The 18,634-nt window shown below is 38.9% G+C and overlaps 1 protein-coding gene across 1 annotated transcript in view; it reads left to right on the forward strand.

Moving 5' to 3' along the window:
• Positions 1-18,634, forward strand: part of HHAT (hedgehog acyltransferase) — a 535,206-nt gene that overhangs the window by 76,262 nt on the left and 440,310 nt on the right. Inside the window, exon 5 of the mRNA XM_043999913.1 lies at positions 12,662-12,775. Coding sequence (XP_043855848.1) covers positions 12,662-12,775 — 114 coding nt within the window. The remainder of the gene's footprint in view (positions 1-12,661; positions 12,776-18,634) is intronic.

The following is an 18,634-nucleotide window of genomic DNA, read 5'->3' on the forward strand; positions in this document are numbered from 1 at the left end:
AAATGGAATTTCAGTATAGATTAGAAGAGTGGGAGAAATCTTGATTCCAGAAGTCTGATGATAAATATCTTTCTCTCCTATTGGTAGAGAGATGGTAGACTATTGATGTTGCATGTGCTGTTAGATGTAGTCACTGAGTCACTTGGTTTTGCTTAACTGTTTTTTATTATAGGGGAAGTTTCTGTGGTGAAAGGTGTTAATTGCAAAGTGACAAGGATGTGGAAACTGGGAATTGATCAATAAACCATTAAGAAAAGGAACAGATAAAATATAAATTCCATATACATTTGAATGCAAACTCTGTATGGGCCTGGATTATTTCACTCTTTGTACTTGCATCCCCCACACCTACCTGAGAGTAGGTACTCAATTAAAACTTGTCGATTGATTAATTTGCTTAAGTACACTATGAAGATTTGGGAGTAGGGAGTTGGCCCAGAATTTTACTTTGTAGATACTAGTTTCCGTATAGAACCTTACAGAAGACTTCACTGACTACTCACTGACATTAGAGATTGTTGACCATTTTTGGCCAATGGTTACTATGAGGAAATGGGGAATGGTCTCCTCTCAATAAGAATATAATAGTCACCATTCGGACCTGTTTGAGGAAAAAGGTTTCCTTCCCCTCCAGCAAACAAGATTACATGGTTCAGGGAGCCCTGAGCTGGTCTCAATTAGGTTGACTGCTGAGCTATATCCATATAAGGGAGGATTGAAGAATTGTCCCTGTATCACCTCCCCCATTGGCTAAGAACCCAAAGAATAATTATGGAAATTAGGGTTAGGAATACTGCATTCTGGTTAGCTAGTTTTTGCACATAGATTGTAACCCTTGAGTAATCGGACCAGTGATGAAAAAGGGGAGGGTCTATTCGAGTTAGGGACTAGGGTTTAAAATGGGGCCTTTGAGCCCCCATTCTTTGTACCCACCAGCTTCACACTGGATTGCCCATTCTCGCAAGAATGACAATAAATGAGCCTTTGACACATCACTGCCACTGAGTTCCAGAGAATTATTGAGCAGGAGTCATTTTCCTCACAGTTACATTCCTTTCAGAGCTTGTTTCCTTTCTTCCTATCATTTTCCCTTCCCTCCTGAACTGTAACCCTTCCCACCTGATTCGGTTTGTGTGTTTGTGTGGTATAAAGAAGAGAATGGGTATGGTGCACCTTGCCTTATTCAGTTTGTGCTGGTCTCACTAATGTTGTTCTACTCTTATTGGCATTCTCTTCCACACAAGTAAGAAGATCTCAACTGAAGCCTTTGTCTTTAAAGGGAAAAATGACATTTAAGACAACATTAATATCATAGGAAATGTTAGGTGGGAAGACAGTTTTGTCTCTGGAAATCATGTGCACTTAATTTATTTGGTTCAGGTTATTTTAGAAACGGTAAAGCATCTGGTAAAAGAAAAAGAAAATCCCTCCAATAATTGCTAAATGAGTCATTAGTCAGAGTTCATCCAGAGAGCAGCTCCTCCTCTGTGCAAAATTAGCCTGCTTCCTCCTCTGGATGTTGTGCTCACTCCCATGAAAATTAGGGGAAATCTTCCCAGACTTGAGAACCCTTAAATTCTGTCTCTGTATAAGAATAAATAACATACTCTCTGAAATTTTGAGTCATTGAAGAGAGGGACATACAGAATAATGCATAGAGAATGGTGTTTAGGAACCCACTTTGAGGAGTACTACACAAAGATGATGACTGGTATTTCTAGATTGCTTGTGGGATGAAAAACTGTGATAATATAGCTCATCCCTGGGTGAGGAGGGCTCACAACATTGAGTAGTGATGAGACTAGAGGAGTCAATTTTTGATTATCTATCTTTGTAGAGTGCAGACATCATAGAAGCATACCCACATCCACCACCTTGGACAGACACCTATGGCCCTTCAATATTGTACTCTTTGATGTTTTAGTATGGGAATGACCAGAAGGTAATGTGAACTTCTGTCACTTTATGTAATTGGTGGATTCTAGCAAGGTGGTCTGTAAAATGAATCTGATTTTTCCATTGAGTTACATTCTACACTGAGTTTCATTGCTGTGGGGGGAAAATCTCCTAATGGACTGAAAGGAAACTGAGTTGGTGAGAAAAGGCATAACAGTGGCATTCCCATGGCATGTCTGATATTATAGTGCACTAATAAATGTCACATCAGAAAGGATTGCATATTTTTCCCTCTATTCTGTTCATTAAAATTAGTTAAAAATTGAAGTAGGTAGCAGTGGACAGAGTGCTGGTACTAGAGTTAGTAAGAGCTGAGTTCAGGTCAGTCCCAGACACTTAATAGCTCTGTGATCATGGGTACATGGTCAGTTAACCTCTGTCTGCTTGAATTTCCTCAAATGAGGATAAATGGAGATTATAAAATGGGGATAATAATAGTACCCAGATATAGCTATATGGTATAGCAGATAGAGCACTGGGTCTGGAATCAGGAAGACTCATCTTCCCAAGTTCAAATCTGTTCTCAGACTTACTACCTGTGTGACTCTGGGTAAGTCACTTTACCCTGTTTGCCTTAGTTTCCTCATCTGTAAAATGAGTTGGAGAAGGAAATGGCAAACTACTCCATTATCTTTATCAAGATAGCCTGAAATGGGGTTGTGAAGAGTTGAACACAGCTGAAACAACTGAATGATGATATGGCAACACCAACACCTACCTTCCAGGGTTGTTGTGAGGATCTGGGTAAGAACTTTACAGTTATAAAATTAAACTTATCCAGTCATCCTCCAAACCTAGAGGGTAAGCAGAAGCATTGTCCTTTATTAACAGAGCCCTCAGAGGCAGTTCTTTATCATGCAAAATTTTTTTTTTAAAGTTGACCCTCCACGTTACACTTGCTTTTTATCACATTTTCTCTCTTGAAAATGGGGTGAGGGGAGAGGTTTCATTTTGATAGACTAGTAGAAGCTTAAGTTTTAAATCCCCACTAGCATTCCCACACAACAGAGTTAGCCTGTCCTTCATAGTTTTGTGCCCTCGTAATGCTTCCCTCCTCTTGAGTGATGTAGGTTCTGTTAGACATTTTCTTTCCCACCCCTTCTTTCCCCCCAAACAAAACAAAAACAAAAACCCGGTCTCGTCATAATTGAAGACTTGTTAGGAAATAAAATTCTCGGTCTCTACATAGTCCTCTACATAGTCATGATGACTTGTAAGAACAACAACAACAAAAACTAACCTCGAAATGATAAAAAGCACAAGAAAGTACTTGGTGAAATAGGTGGGGTTCTGCACTGAGTTCTTAGCTACTGTGGGACTAACCTGTCAGTCTTTGTTTCATCCAGAGACAGGATGTGGGGCGGCATCTTGACTCTTACAGGTTTTAGCAAGTGCCTCTAGTGCCAAGCAAGCATTGAGGGCTGAAGCATATTTTTTTCACTTCGAAATTCGTTGACTACTGAATTATTCCACGAGTTTTGAAGCTGAGGAGTCCTGAGGTGCCATTGTATTTCGAAAATGCTTGGTATGGTGCCTGGCACATAGCAGGCACTTAATAAATGATTATTCCCCTGCTTTCCCTTCCAGCCTGTAAGAATTTCTGCCATAACTTCCTAAAGGTTTTCTCCTCCTGGTTCTCCTCTGCTTTTTGCCTAGTTTATTGGAACAGGGCATTTCAAGCTTCATGAGCAGGTGCTGCCATATCTGCTATGCTCTTGATTGAAAAGTCTTTTTATTATTTTATTCAGGTCCTAAAATCTGAATCCAAATCATACCTTGTCCATACTATGTGTTAAAAATTCCATAGATTGCATCTCTTTTGAAGGATGGATTCATGTACTCGGGATGAAGCCCAGTAATTGCATTAGTGGTTTTAGAGGAAGAAGAAGGAAGAGGAGGAAGAGGAAGAGGAGGAGGAGGAGGAGGAGGAAGAGGAAAATAATTCCCCAAGTGTAAATATCCCTGGGCAAGTGGCTTAACTTGTCTATGCCTCAATTATCTCATCTATAAATTTGGAATAATAATAGTACCTCCCTCTTAGGGTTGTTCTAAGGATCTAATGAATTAATATATGCAAAGTGCTTTGCAAACCTTAATGAACTATGTAAACGCTGTGTTCTTATTTTAATGTTTTTATTGATGTCTTTTGACTTAATCGGCATAAATGTATTGTCTATTAATTTATTAATGATTACACCAATAATTTAATCAGAATAAATAACATGCACAATTTGTAATAATCAATACTATAAACGTCTGAATTTATTATTAACAAAATAATAACAACACAAACTTGATTGGGACTGAGAGTTACATAACTTTTTACTTTTGTAAAGATGTCTACATCATTAAATAATCCAATATACTCTTGTAAAAATTGATGGTGGCAGAGACGATGAATTTGAGCCAAGTTTAAGAATGAGCTAGTTTGAAGATTAGCAGAGATAGTACAGAATGAGAAAATTTAATGTGCTTTGAACTCCTTTATAAGAAGACACATAGACATCTTTTCCTCTCTCTATCCCTTATTTTGTGATAAAGTGGATGTACCTAGCTAGCAGTTTAGAATTCAGAAAATTTCCTTCATATTGTGTGTGTATGTATAGATATATATATGTATGTATGTATGTGTATATATATCTATACATACACACAGATCATGAAAAGAGAACCTCAGAGTAGTCAAAACCTCATTCAACAAATTTGGTTGTCAGTGTTTCTTCTAACAGCCTTGTTAGCAACTGGGATAGACCTGAGCTTTCATAGTGACCCCTTCCTTCATCTGGGAACCAGAAAGAAGTGGAGTTTCTTTTCCATTAAATGCCCACACATTATTGCATTTCAGTACTAATCATTTCAGCTATACCACCATAGCTATTTCGGACACCACACCATGGCTTCTGTTGTGAGCAGGAACTCATGAATGGTTAACTCTGGCCCTGGGAGAATCTGGTTCTTTAAAATGAACAGCACAACTGTTGTAATTGACCACAGCTGCAGGATAAATGTCTGTTTCACATGGGTAGTTTCAGTAGGTGCCTTGGGTTTTTGCCATGATGTGGTAATAGCCTTTTTCATTCCACTGACCTGGCCTTCTCAGTCATCTCAGGCTTTCTTCCAGCGTGTGTGTGTGTGTGTGTGTGTGTGTGTGTGTGTGTGTGTGTGTGTGTAGAATATTTGTTTAAACTCATAGCATAAAACCTTTTCTGGTTTCTTCCTTTTGTCCTGTTTAACACCAGCTTTGTGTATATGAAGTAAAGGAGCAAGAAGACCTAGATTGTAGACTACAGAGGTGAAACATTATAGCAAGTATGAGCATGTCACTGAAATCTCTTGGAGCTGTACTTTTCCTGTATGTGGAAGGGAAACTTGCTGCCTGTCTTTCAGTGTTGTTGTGAAGAAAACACTTTGTAAACTTGGAAGTTTAATAAAAACATGAGTTGTAATATTGTATCGACAATGATTATATGAATGACACGATTATTACTTCAAGGACCATTCAGGATCATAAGATCATAGTTCTAGAGCTAGAGGGAGTCTTTTAGATTTTCTGACTGGCTCTAGAAATTTGACTATCAACATTCGTTATTGTTATTATTAGCAACTTGGGTAGACTCTAGGTTTCTCCCTTTCAGTTAGAGAAGTAGATTTCTCATTTCTTACTGATTATTCATTGGATTTTCAACTATAAGGGTCATTTAGGCCTTATTCTTATGCAGATTGTCACTCTTCCCTTAACCTAGGAAATGATATTAGAGATTTACTGTGGTTGAACAATTCATCAACTTACTGCCAACCTGTTGATGGTCTTCTTTGAACTTAGCCAAGCTAGTCCCTGGGCAGCAGAATTATGGTCAAAAGATACAGTTGGAAGATTTAGATTTGGAAGGGGTTTCTGGAACCATCTAATCTAACTCTCTCATTTTACAGATGAAAAAATTGAGACTTAGGGAGGTTAGGTGACTTGTCTAGGGTCACCTAGCTAGTAAAAATTTGAGGTAGATTTTGAACTCATGTTTTCTAACTGCAGAGCAGGGGCTCTTTCAGCTAATATTATTCTTCCTCTCCTTCCAACTGAAAAAGACAGACACATCTAAGAAGAAAGGGAGATAAGCCCATCAGGCATGGCTGCTGCCTGAGAGATACCAGGTGACAGAGAAAACTCTAGAAGTCAGGACCACCACCCCTGATTCAAGCCTTTCCCATCCCACCCCTCATTCAAGCTTTCTCCATCCCGAAAGGGAACTTTCCATAGTCAGGTGGTCACTCCATTCATCCCCCCACCATCCATTGTCTATAAAAGCTTTTGCCTTTCTTCTCTTGGAGGAGCAAGATGTCTCTAAGATATCTTCTCCCCTTGAGGGAAATCTTTGACTTTCCTCTTAGTTAGTCTCTCTGAGTGCCCAAATAAAAAGACTGTTTCACTCTAATTGGATTGTGTGCAAGAATTGTAATTCTTTTTTTGTTTGTTTTTGTTTGTTTTTCTGAGGGGCAATGAGGGTTAAGTGACTTGTCCAGGGTCACACAGCTAGTAAGTTTCAAGTGTCTGAGGTTAGATTTGAACTCAGGCTCTCCTGAATCCAGGGCTGGGGCTTTACCCACTGCGCCACCTAGCTTCCCCCTGACAATTGTAATTCTTTAAAGAGGAATACCTAAGGACCCTCACCACCTCTTTCCCCCATGACAATTGTGACTAACCTTGGTACCTTTCTAGCCTGGTAGGACCTGTGGGCATAGCCTTTGAGGGTCCAGGGTCATTCCCATGCTATGATGAGGCATTAGGACTTTGGTGAAATAAAATTGTCCATTGAAGCAGCTAGGTGGCCTAATGGTTTAACTGCTAGAATTGGAGTCAGGAAGACTTGAGTTTGAAGACTGACTTTGACACTTATTAGCTGGATGATGCTGGCCACATTACTTAATATTTTAAAGCTTCAGTTTCCTCTGTAAAATGGGTATAAATCTGTAAAATTCACAAAAAAATAGGATATAACTCAGAGGGTTGTTGTAAGAAAAAAAAATAACATGCAAAATGCTTTGTAAATTGTAAAGGGTTGCACAGGGTGTTCCAAAAGTCTTAATGTAGTTTTAAGTTATTAAATCTATAATAGTTATAAGAGCAATAATACTAGCTAACATACAGGGTGTTCCAAAAATCTTAGTGCAGCTTTAAGCCTCAGTATCTTAAGCTCAGTAGCTTAAAGCTTCACTAAGACTGTGTGTTAGCTAGTATTATTACTGTTATACTTGTAATAATAGTAATAACAGAACCAAAACTCCCTAGCCTTGCATGTAGTTCAGAAGCTAAGGCTGGTACCTTTGGCTCCTGTTTGGATGAGAGGATTTTTTTTTTCAAACATAGATTTTTACTCTGCAGCTCTTTGCAAACTTTCTTTATAGAATCTCATTCTATAGCAGTTTTCTGCCTCTAATCCTCCTCCTGCCCTTCACCCTCACCCCTTCTTAAAGTACTATTGTGGTTTCTGACTCATTACTTTGAAAAAACATGTGTCCTTCATAGGTGCCCTGGGATATAGAATGCAGGTAAAAATATTAAATGTTAGGATATCATGTTGGGAACATTAAAAAAAAGTTTAAAAAGTGAGCTTTGTGAAATTGTAAGCAATTAAAACTTAAACTTATTTTCTTTAAATAACCTCTTTTATGGGTAAGTCACTAGGAACCCAGATGGTTTTGTCTTGCCCCAAGGTTTTATAATCAGTCACGATATAGGGAACACTTATAATGTACAAAGCATTGGGACAGACTAAGATGTAAGGTCTTGACCTTGAAAAGTTTACAGCCAAGTTGAAGGGAAACAAAAAAAGGTAACTGTACAGATAGATGTATAAAAAGTGATAAATACCACATGAGATATCCAAGAGGGTAAATTTCTTAAGAATTTTGATTAGATGTGGAGATGTGTTTTACATGATTGCACATACATAACCTATATCAAATTGCTTGCCGTCTTGGGGCAGGGGGAGGGGAGGGAGGGAAGGAGAAAATTTGGGAACTCAAAATCTTGTGAAAAAATGAATGTTGAAGAAAAATTGATTAAAGAACTAGAGACAGGAATGGTTGGGGAAGGCCTTGTGGGAAGAGAGATTTGAGCTGAGTCTGAAAGTTGGAGGCGTAAGCTGGATGGAAAGGATGGAGATTGTTTATGGTAGTGAGGGGAACATAAGCAAGGGTTTGGGGGCAAGATTGTCCACTTTTCTTTTGGAGGGTCATTGTGGTGGGAGCAGAGGTCTTATTTAGGGGAGTAATAGGATAGAACCTTAGAAAGGTAGCAGAGGGTGAGATTGTGAAAGGTTTTGAATATCAGATTAGAGTTTAGATATTGTCTGATATCCAGTGGGGAGTCCCTGAAAGTTTCTGAAGGGAGCAGGTGAGTGATGTGATAAGAACAGTACTGAAGTCAGTGTCCAGGATGGACTGAAGATGAGAAATAGTGGAGGCAGGGAGAGCAGCTAGAAAGCACGTGCATTAGTTAGGAGGCCACAGCAAATCAGACGAGTACATTTTCTAAGTTAGGGCTGTCTGTGAAAAAAAAAATCCTTTTAACTCTTCTGTCTCCCTTTGGTAGCCTTGGGAAAACAAGAAGGGATATTCTAGGCAGCCTGGTAGAGTGAAAAGAACAATGAATTTGCACTCAGAGTACCTGGGTTCAACCCCCATGTCTTTGACTTACTACCCGTGTGACTGTGGGTGAGTCACTTCACCTCTCTTGGTCCTAGTTAACTCATCTGAACAGGGATTGGATTGTCATTGGTTGTTCTCCATTCTCAAGGAGGATCACGGCATCGGGGTGATGTCATGACTTTCAGTGAATTAGATTTAAGTGAGGGAGGGTTATGAAAAGTCACCAAGATCACTCCTCCAGAGCCATCTGGGTCCGGTGGCAATATATACATCAGGATGACTGGAGACGGCCCTGGATATTTAAGGCAATTGGGGTTAAGTGGCTTGCCCACAGTCACATGGCTAATAAGTTTCTGGGGTGAGATTTGAACTCAGGTCCTCCCAACTTCAGGGTCAGCGCTTTATCCAGTGTGCCACCCTACCTGCCCCTTGGGATTGGAGAGGTTGACCTCCATGGCATCTTCTGGCTCTAATCCTATTAGCTTCTATACTTTCACTAATAGGCCCCTCTGACTAACTCTGTCCCTCCCTGTTTCAGAACTTAGATGTTCTTATTCTTGTTCAGTCCTTTCTGGTCCTGTCTCACTCTTCATGGCCCCATTTTGGGGATTTTCTTGGCAAAGATACTGGAGAGGTTTGCCATTTCCTTCTCCAGCTCATTTTGTAGATGAGGTATTGAGGCAAACAAAGTTAAGTGACTTGCCCAGGGTCAGACAGCTAGTAAGTGTCTGAGGCCAGATCTGAACTCAAGAAGAAGCGGTCCTGACTCCAGGCCTGGCAGTCTATCCACTGTGTCACCTAGCTGTCTTGATCCCTATTAGATATCTTCTAATAAGTTTTGACCCAGTGTTCCAGCTGCCAAGATCGTTTTGGATCCTGTTGTTCTCATCTGATATGTTAGTAGTGATCTCTCCCTTCAAATTTGATAAGCCTTTCAGAATATAAGCTCCTTAAGGGCACAGTCTATTCCATTTTTGCTTCTGTAATCCCAGCTTCAGGAACACGCACTTTTCCAAGGGCATATAAATTGTGAGCCTGCCACCATGAGGGTCTTTGGCTTAAATGTCAGTGCTACTGACCTCTTTTATTAATAAAATGATTAATTACCCAGAACCTATGTCTTTCAAACTCTTAAAAGCATCACAACAGATTAGAGAGATTCATCGTGGAGAGGCATCATACAAAGAGTCCTGCATGTGGAGTCTAAAAACTTGGATCAGACCTTGGTTCTGTTAACTCACGAGTTGTGTGACCTTGTATTAATTCATTTATACTCTGATCCTGGCAATCTTTACCTATATCATGAGAAGGTTTGGACCAGGTCACTTCTGCAGTGTCTTCCAAGTCTATATGTACATGAAACTATGACATATCAGGAGAGAGCCCCCATCCTTTGCCCCTGGACATTAATGGGTAAGCCCCACTCCCTTGCTCTAATGTTGGGGGAAATTGTGTGAAGTCCATGGAACTTTTGCTCAGAGAGAAAAATTTGTCAATGTTTTTAAAGCCCAAGTCAATATATCTGTAGTTTGAAGCTCTTCTCATACTTGTTGGCTTCGTTTTTTTAGGCAGGCAGTTTTCTTGAAGCAAATATTTTAAATGGAAAAGCATAAAGTTCAACGAGCAAAGTTTTTCCTTTAGATGGACCCTTTTTGTCACACAATGAATCAGTTATGCAAACAAGACTAAGATTTGTCAGAATCTTCTCTGTTAGACAGGATATTAAAGCTGGAAGGGACATTAAAGATCATTTCATCCATCCCCCTTTTTATACAGAAGAGAAAACTGAGGCTCACAGAGGTAAATTAGCTTAATAAGCCCAGTGTTTTTAATGCCAAGTCCACTGGATTCCCATTAATGAGACCTTATTGCAGTTTCCCAGTGCCCTGAGTGGACTGTATAACTTGTATTTTTGAAGCTTTGCAGGATACTTACTGTGTGACATTCTCCCCATATTAAAATGATATTCCCATCCCTTTGGGTCACTAGAAAATTTTTGTAAAACTAAAGGTTTTAGGTGTGATGAATGGGATATTTTCAAAGACAAAAATTTAACTTATTTGGCATCTTACACAGTGCATTGCATATAGGAGGTATTTAATAGATGCTAGTTAGAGTTGTGATTATTATAATTTTGAGTTCCTCCCTTTGTGGAAATGGTATTTTATTGGCACTGACTTTGATGACTGGACATATGGGCAGTGTTCTTATCGAGAACTAGTAATACTACATAGGTGAGAAAGAAAGAAATACAGGACCCCTATATCACATAAGCACAGTCAAGCAAAACCCATTCCCACATTAGTCACATCCAGAAATGTGTTTCTTATTCTGCATTTTAGTCCATTGTCTCTCTGTCATGAGGTAAGTAGTGCTCTTCCTTTTCCATCCTTTGGAATCATGGTTGATCATTCAGTTATCAGAGTCTTTTAAAACTCTTCATTTTTATAATATTGATGTTATAGTATAAACTGCTTTTAAAAAAATTCTGCTTACTTACTTTACTCTGCATCAGTTCATATGAGCCTTTCCATGTTTTCTTCACAGTGGGTGGGGAAGAAAGGAATGCTTAATAATTAGAAAAAAACCCCAAATTACAAATTATCCCAAGATCTACCTGTCTAAAACATTTGTAAGACGTTGGAACTACACCATCTTATTTTAACTATGATATATTAAATATGTGAGGGAACCTTAATCATTTGAAAGCCAGTGGATGAAGTGAAATGAAATCAGACAGGAGGTCCATTCCAGTAGGCTAGGAAAGTTGGTCTTGCCTCCACGTGAGTTGAGAAGGGTTGTTTGGGGGAGAGGGCTTTTCTGTCATAGCAAGACCCTAATGAACTCATTTCACAAAGCTATTTCTAGTATACTTGTACATTAACCTGAATGGGCTTTTTAAATGCAAGATAGAATTAATGAAAAAAAAACTTTAAAAGGACTTTTTGAGAACTTGTATACAGAGACAGTTACTGTGCAAATTTTAAATAATTCAACTCAACAAGTATTGAGTGTGTCTGCTATGTGCAAGGTGCCCTGCCCAATGTAGAAAAAATTAGATATAATTAGAATTAAGAGGGATCAGGAAAGGCTTCCTGTAGAAGGTGGGATATTAGCTGGGATTCCAAGATGCCAGGAAAGCCAGGAGGTAAAGATGAGGAGGGAGAGCATTCTGGGGATGGGAGATAGCTAGAGAAAATGCCTGGAGTGTGTGTGTGTGTGTGTGGGGGGGTGGTGTAAGGCATAAGAAGTCTGGCTGAGGAGGGGGAAGTTAAAAAGAGCTCGAATGCCATAGGGTTTTAAAATTTTTTCTTATTATTTTTTAATTTTTTTGGTAGGGCAATGAGGGTTAAGTGACTTGCCCAGGGTCACACAGCTAGTAAGTGTCAAGTGTCTGAGGCCAGGTTTGAACTCAGGTCCTCCTGAATCCAGGGCCGGTGCTTTATCCACTGTGCCGCTTAGCTGCCCCCTGCCATAGGATTTTATATTTGAACCTAGAGTTGACAAGGAGCCCCCAGAGTGTATTGAGTGTAGGGAAGAGGGATAACACAGTCAACATTGTGCTTTAGGAAGATCACTTAGAAAGCTGAGTAGAGGATGGACAAGAGTGGGTCAAGTTATGGGACCCAAAAATATGAAAACTCTAAAATGACATTTCTTTATCAGTTGTTCTCTAATTCTAAGTTTTGCTAATCCCTCTAGTGTGACACAGTATGGTATGATAAAAAGAACATGAGATTAGGTCCTAATTGAAGTACCTTGGTTGACATCCTTACTCGATGACCAATTTAGCTGTGTGATCTTGGGCAAGATAGTTAACTTCACTGACCCTCAGTTTCCTCACATGTAGCATGAAGATGATAATCTTTGTACCATGCTACCTCTCTCCCTGGGTTTCTGTAACGACCCAATGAAATAATGGATGTAAAAATGTTGTGCAAAATGTGAAATGTTCTTATTAGTGGAATAACTGGAGTATTTGGATTTTGCTTCCCTGCAGCCCTGTCTGTCCAGATGCTTTGAGCAACCATCTAATAACTTCCTATTTTGACCTATTTAGGACCCTACTGACTTTGAATGGAACTTTTGGACAGAATGGGGGAAACAGGAATTGATCTGGCTTTTTCTTGGCCACATGGCTTTGTCTCAAGTTGCCATGCTTTTCATGGGAAAGGTAAGGAGGAAAACATTTTAATTACATTAATTAAGTTAATTAAATTAACACAGAAGAAAATACAGAGAAATTCAGGAGGGTATACAGACAGGACAATTTTCTTACTCCCTCGTTCAATTTAATATATACTTTAAAAGAGCTTCTTATACCATCTTTTGTTGCTGTTGTTCTTTCTATATGGAAATATTTGTTTTTGTTGACAAAAGATAGATAGGGGAAGCTAGGTGGTACAGTAGATAAAGCACTGGCCTTGGATTCAGGAGAACCTGAGTTCAAATCCAGCCTCAGACACTTAACACACTTAACTAGCTGTGTGACCTTGGGCAAGTCACTTAACCCTCACTGCCCTGCAAAAAAAAGAAAAAAGAAAAGAAAAGAAAAAAGAGATAGATAAAGTTGAATGTTTATGTGACCTTTGAAAAGCCTCTGTGCCTGGGAGCATCCCCAGGATAACTTGGTGAAATGAGTTTTAAGTTGGGAGTTAGTAGATTTGGGGTCTAGTGCTGGCTAGTGAAGAGAGAGTGTAGGGAAAACTATAAAAACTAGGGTGGAAAAACCTTTTTTTGGTTACTCCTATAACCCTTACATCTCTCTCCCCTTTTAAAAATTATAGGGATTTAGGTCATAAATTTTCTTTTGGAACTACCTTTAATAGGTGCCTTGTGTTGATATCTGAAGCACCTAGCATAAGGCCTGGCACATAGTAAGTGCTTAATAAATGCTGTTGAATTGAAATTAAATTGAATTCAGATGCTGTTACTTGGCCTGTATTCCACTGAAAAAAAAAACTTCCCTTTGTAATGTATAAGTACATCTGAGTCAGATAGCTCACATTCAGACATTGTGTAGCAAAGGCCACAGGTGAAATCAACTGTTTTTGTGAATCTGTGTATATCAGAATGAACCCTTGGCTGGGTCCGGGGGTGGGGACTGGGAACCAGAAAACTAGGGTCCAAAGCTTGATACTTACTATACTAGCTAGATTTCTGATGCTGGGCTAGTTTAACCTTTCTGGTCCTTATGTTTTATTCAAATACAAAATGAAGGGTTTAAAATAAGGAATAATAATATTAATAGTAATAATCATGATAATATAATAATAATAATAACTGAATTAATATATGACTTTAAAGTTTGGGAAGCAGTTTATTCATTCTCATTTGATTTTCATACCAGCCTGTAAAGGAGAGAGAGGGATCTAGATGGTACAGTGGATAGAGTCAGGACTACGAGTCAGGAAGACTGAGTTCAAACCCTGCCTCAGACACTTAAAGCTGTGCAACCTGGGTAAATCATCACTTAACTACTTTGTACCTTTGTTTTCTCATCTGTAAAAGGAGTTGAACTTGTTGACCTCCAGCTCCGTTTTAGCTCTAAATCTAGGCTCCCCTGATCTCCATTCTAGAAATGAAGTTAAGGGACTTGTTTGTATTTGATGAGATGGTAAAGGATTAGGGTCAGTCACTAGCTCCCAAGGCAGCCCATTCTACTTTTCCTTGTATTAAAGCTGAAATCATTGTCTCTGTAACTACTGCTGTTTTAGTGCAAAGGGTTCCAACCTGTCAAGATCATTTTGCATCATTTGCTAGCCATCCCTCTTGTCTCATCTGCGGATCTGATAAACATGTCATTTCTACCTCAAATGAGATCATATTTGTCAAGTGCTTAGCATGGAACCTAGCACATAGTAGGAACTTAATAAATTCTTCTTCACTGGTCTCCTCCATTTTCCTGTCATTGAAAACAATCATAATTGTATAGAGACAACCCAGATCCCTGGAACCTTCCATTAGGAGCCTCCTTCTGAGTTGGCATTGGCCATTCTCCCAGTTCTGAATTCACCAAACAATAATAGCATCCTCTTTATCTTTTCCACAGAAATAATTAATTAACAAGCATTTATTAAGTACTTGCTATATGTCAAAGAACTATGCTAATCAATGGAGAGACTGCCCTCAAGAAGCTCACATTCTAATGGGGGAGACAACTTATAAATAACTATATGTACGTCCATATAAAGTGACAGTGGAGGGAAGGGAAGAGAAGCAAGAGGCAAGGACCCAGAAAAGTGTTTTACATATATGAGAGGAGTCTTGAAGGAGGCCAAAGCAACAAGGGGGAAGAAAAAGATCATGAGATACTTTGACAAAAGCTCTGGTAAATCTAGGTAAATTATATTCATAACATTCCCTTCTTTCCATCATCTGTTATCAATTGACCAGCTTATGTTTATCTCACCCATGTTATATAGCAGCCGCTGTTTTAAGTGGTGGGAATGCAAATGCAAGGGGGAAAAGGCAGTCAGTGCCTTTAAGGAGCTTACATTCTAGTGGGGAGAAAGGGGGAGACAGAACAGAAAAAGAAGGGGAAAAGGGCATTGGTGGAGGAGAAGGTTAACCCAATGAGGTGCATGATACAGAATTCTAGAGGAGTGCAGCCTAGTGGGAAAAGAAGAGAGGCTGGAAATCTAGGTTTTGGGAAATGCCTTCTGTCCTCCAATCAGAAGGAGGAGCCCCAGGGGCTGAAGGGCCCCCGATGTGTGAATTCCAGGGCTCTTCATTTGGGAAGAACAGCTTCCTGGGGCATGATGGAGAAGTCCATAGGCTTATTACAAAGACAAATACACATCCTGAAAATCTGTCCTATTCCTTCTTTGAACCCTCTCTTTTATATTCCTGATTTATTGATCTTGTTTCCATCTTCCGTACAATTCTTTAAGAACTCGAAATTGTTCATCGTCTACTCCCACCACATACTCTATGATGCTGTGGTGCTGACCTCTTTTCTTCACCTTCTACTACACACTGCACCTCCCAACTTCTTGCATTTTCTCTGGCTGTACCCCATGCTTGAAACTCTCTCCCTCCTCATTTCCATCTCTTGGCTTTCCTTGCTTCCTTCAGGTCTCAGTTATAAAACCCCACCTTCTGATAGAAACCTTTCCTGATCCCCCTTAATATGAATGCCTTTTATTCTATTATTTTCCATGTATCCCATCTATCTTGTTTTCTTGTTGTCTCTTCCATTAGACTGTGAGCTCCCTGAGAGCAGGGACTGTTTTTTCTTATGCCTACCACTTATCACAGTGCCTAGTAGGAACTTTACAGATGCTTGTCTGATTTTTTTTTGTGTGTGCAATGTAATTGTCTCTTTTAGGTAGCTTAACTGAAATTACTTCCCTCACACTTATTTATCTAGCCGGTTCCTCTAACTGTTGGTACAGCTCTGAGTTCTCTGGAGTGCCTGCTGTGGGTGCCCTACGTTACCTGAATGATGGTGGTGGTTGTCAGGGACAGCTTATTTAGGCTGGTGTCAAATAATTTAGCACAATCAGTGCTTCTTACAATCTCCGCATATGGCTGGTGGGGGCGGGAGCTTTCTTTCTTCAGGAATCCCAAGTGTGGCCATACATCTTCTTCACACATTTCTTCTCTAGTACCTGTGTCTCAGAACTGTTCACTTCACTTTGTGGTTGTGAATCCTTTCTCTCCCCATGTTCTCATTACTGTCCCACTCAGTGTACCCCTTCCCAGCCCCTGTCATGCTTTGCCCACTCTTTCTGCCATGCTGGGTAACCTCTGCTCTATCGATAGCAAGCTCTTCTTAGTTCTCGTTCTTTTCCTTTTACGTATCTTGCATCTCCTGGCACTCACTGAAAATTGGCTTTCTTATGAAGGAACAGTCTCTACTGATTTCCCCTGACAGTACTACCAGTTATTTCTCTCTTGCCCTCTGACCCACTGTTACCTTCAGACCCCCTCTCTTCCATTATCATACAGAAGCCTTTGCTCTTTGGAAGTCCAGTCTTTTTGTCTAAATCACCTTATCTACATGCTTATTTGCTGCCATCTACTGACCTCTTGTTTAATTTTCCTCCATCCTCAGTACTCACCTTGTCACAGTCTTATTCTTCATCTCAATCAGTGTAATCATGACATCGGTATTCATGTTGATGACTTCTTAGGAAAACCTGGTCTTTCAGTTCATAAACCACCCCAACTTCTGGGGGTTCATTCTACTTCAGTTATCCACAGAGAATGTTTATACGTTTGACCTCACCATTCTTCTAAACTTATCCTCTCAACAATTATAGTGATCAGAGATTCCAAGATATAACTCTGGGAGTTGAGATGGCAGTTAGTAATTTGTCTTTCTTAGAGACAATTTTTACTCTAGTACTCTTGGGAAGCCAAAAATCTGGTGAAATGTCACAGACATACATTAAAGATGGGAGCCTTCTTATATAAAAATGAAAAGTTTTTTTGGGGGACACTTTTAGTGTTGCTAATATCAGCACTAGCTGATATGAAATGACAGGTGCCTGTGTGATCCATATAGCTGTTGTGAGTTTTGACTTATAGACTTGAAGTGAAAATAGACTAGAAGAACCACAAAATATCCTGTCTCTGTCCCTTTCCCTTTCCTGTCCCCCAACTTCCCTTACCTTGGCACTAAGATTAGCTATAAAAAGATAATATATTTCATCAAACCTTATTAGGGTATATAAGTTTCATGGGTAAACTTTCTTTCCTTCTTTTCTTCTTGATTTCTTGTTTTCTTTTTTTTAATACCAAGTTAAATTTAATATGTCCTTTATTTTTAATAGTATTTTATTTTATTATTTCCAGTTACATGTAAAGATAATATTCAATATGCATTTTTTGTAAGATTTTGAGTTCCAAATTTTTCTTTCTTCCTTTCCTCTCATCTCCCCAAGACAGCAAGCAATCTGATATAGGTTATACAATGCAATCATGTTAAACATATTTCCACATTAGTCATGTTGTGAGAGAAGAATCACAAGAAAGGAGAAACAACAAAAACAACAAAAACATGAAAATAGTATGCTTCTATCTTCATTCAGACTTTTTTCTGGATGTGGAGAGCATTTTCAATCATGAATCTTTTGGAATTGTCTTGGATCATTGTATTGCTGAGAAGAGCTAAGTCTATCAAAGTTGATCATCACACAATGTTGCTGTTACTCCATACAATGTCTTCTTGGTTCTGCTTACTTCACTCAGCATCAGATTATGTAAATCTTTACAGGTTTTTCTGAAATCTGCCTGCTCATCATTTCTTATATCACAATAGTATTCCATTACATTCATATACCACAGCTTTTTCAGCCATTCTCTAGTTGATGGGTGTCCTCTCAATTTCCATTTCTTTGCCATGTGGGTCCTTTCCTCTTTTTTTATGATCTCTTTGGGACTTAGATCTAGTATTGGTATTGCTAGATAAAAGGGTATGCACAGTTTTATAGCCCTTTGGGCATAATTGAAAGTTACTCTCCAGAATGGTTGAATCAATTTACAACTCCACCAACAGTGCATTAGTATTCTAATTTTCCCACTTCTTCTCCAACATTTATCACTCTCCTTTTTTGTCATATTAGCCAATCTTCTAGGTGTAAGGTGGTACCTCAGAGTTGTTTTAATTTGTATTTCTCTAATCAATAATGATTGAGAATATTTTTTCATATGACTATGGATAATTTTTATTTCTTTATCTGAAAACTGTGTGTTCATATCCTTTGACTATTTCTCAATTGGGTAATGACTTGTACTCTTATAAATTTGATTCATTTGAAAAATTAAGCCTTTATCAGAAATATTTACTCTAAAAATTATTTCCCAGCTTTCTACTTTCCTTTTAATCTTGGTTGAATTGGTTATGTTTGTACAAAGCCTTTCTAATTTAATGTAATCAAAATGATCCATTTTGTATTTCATAATGTTCTCTATCTCATATTTGATTTTAAATTCTTCCCCTCTCCGTACATATGACAGGTAAATGATTCCTTCATCTTCTAATTTGTATCACCCTTTATGTCTAAATCATATACCCATTTTGACC

This window comes from Dromiciops gliroides, chromosome 4 (assembly GCF_019393635.1).
Source record: "Dromiciops gliroides isolate mDroGli1 chromosome 4, mDroGli1.pri, whole genome shotgun sequence".
Classification (NCBI taxonomy): domain Eukaryota; kingdom Metazoa; phylum Chordata; class Mammalia; order Microbiotheria; family Microbiotheriidae; genus Dromiciops; species Dromiciops gliroides.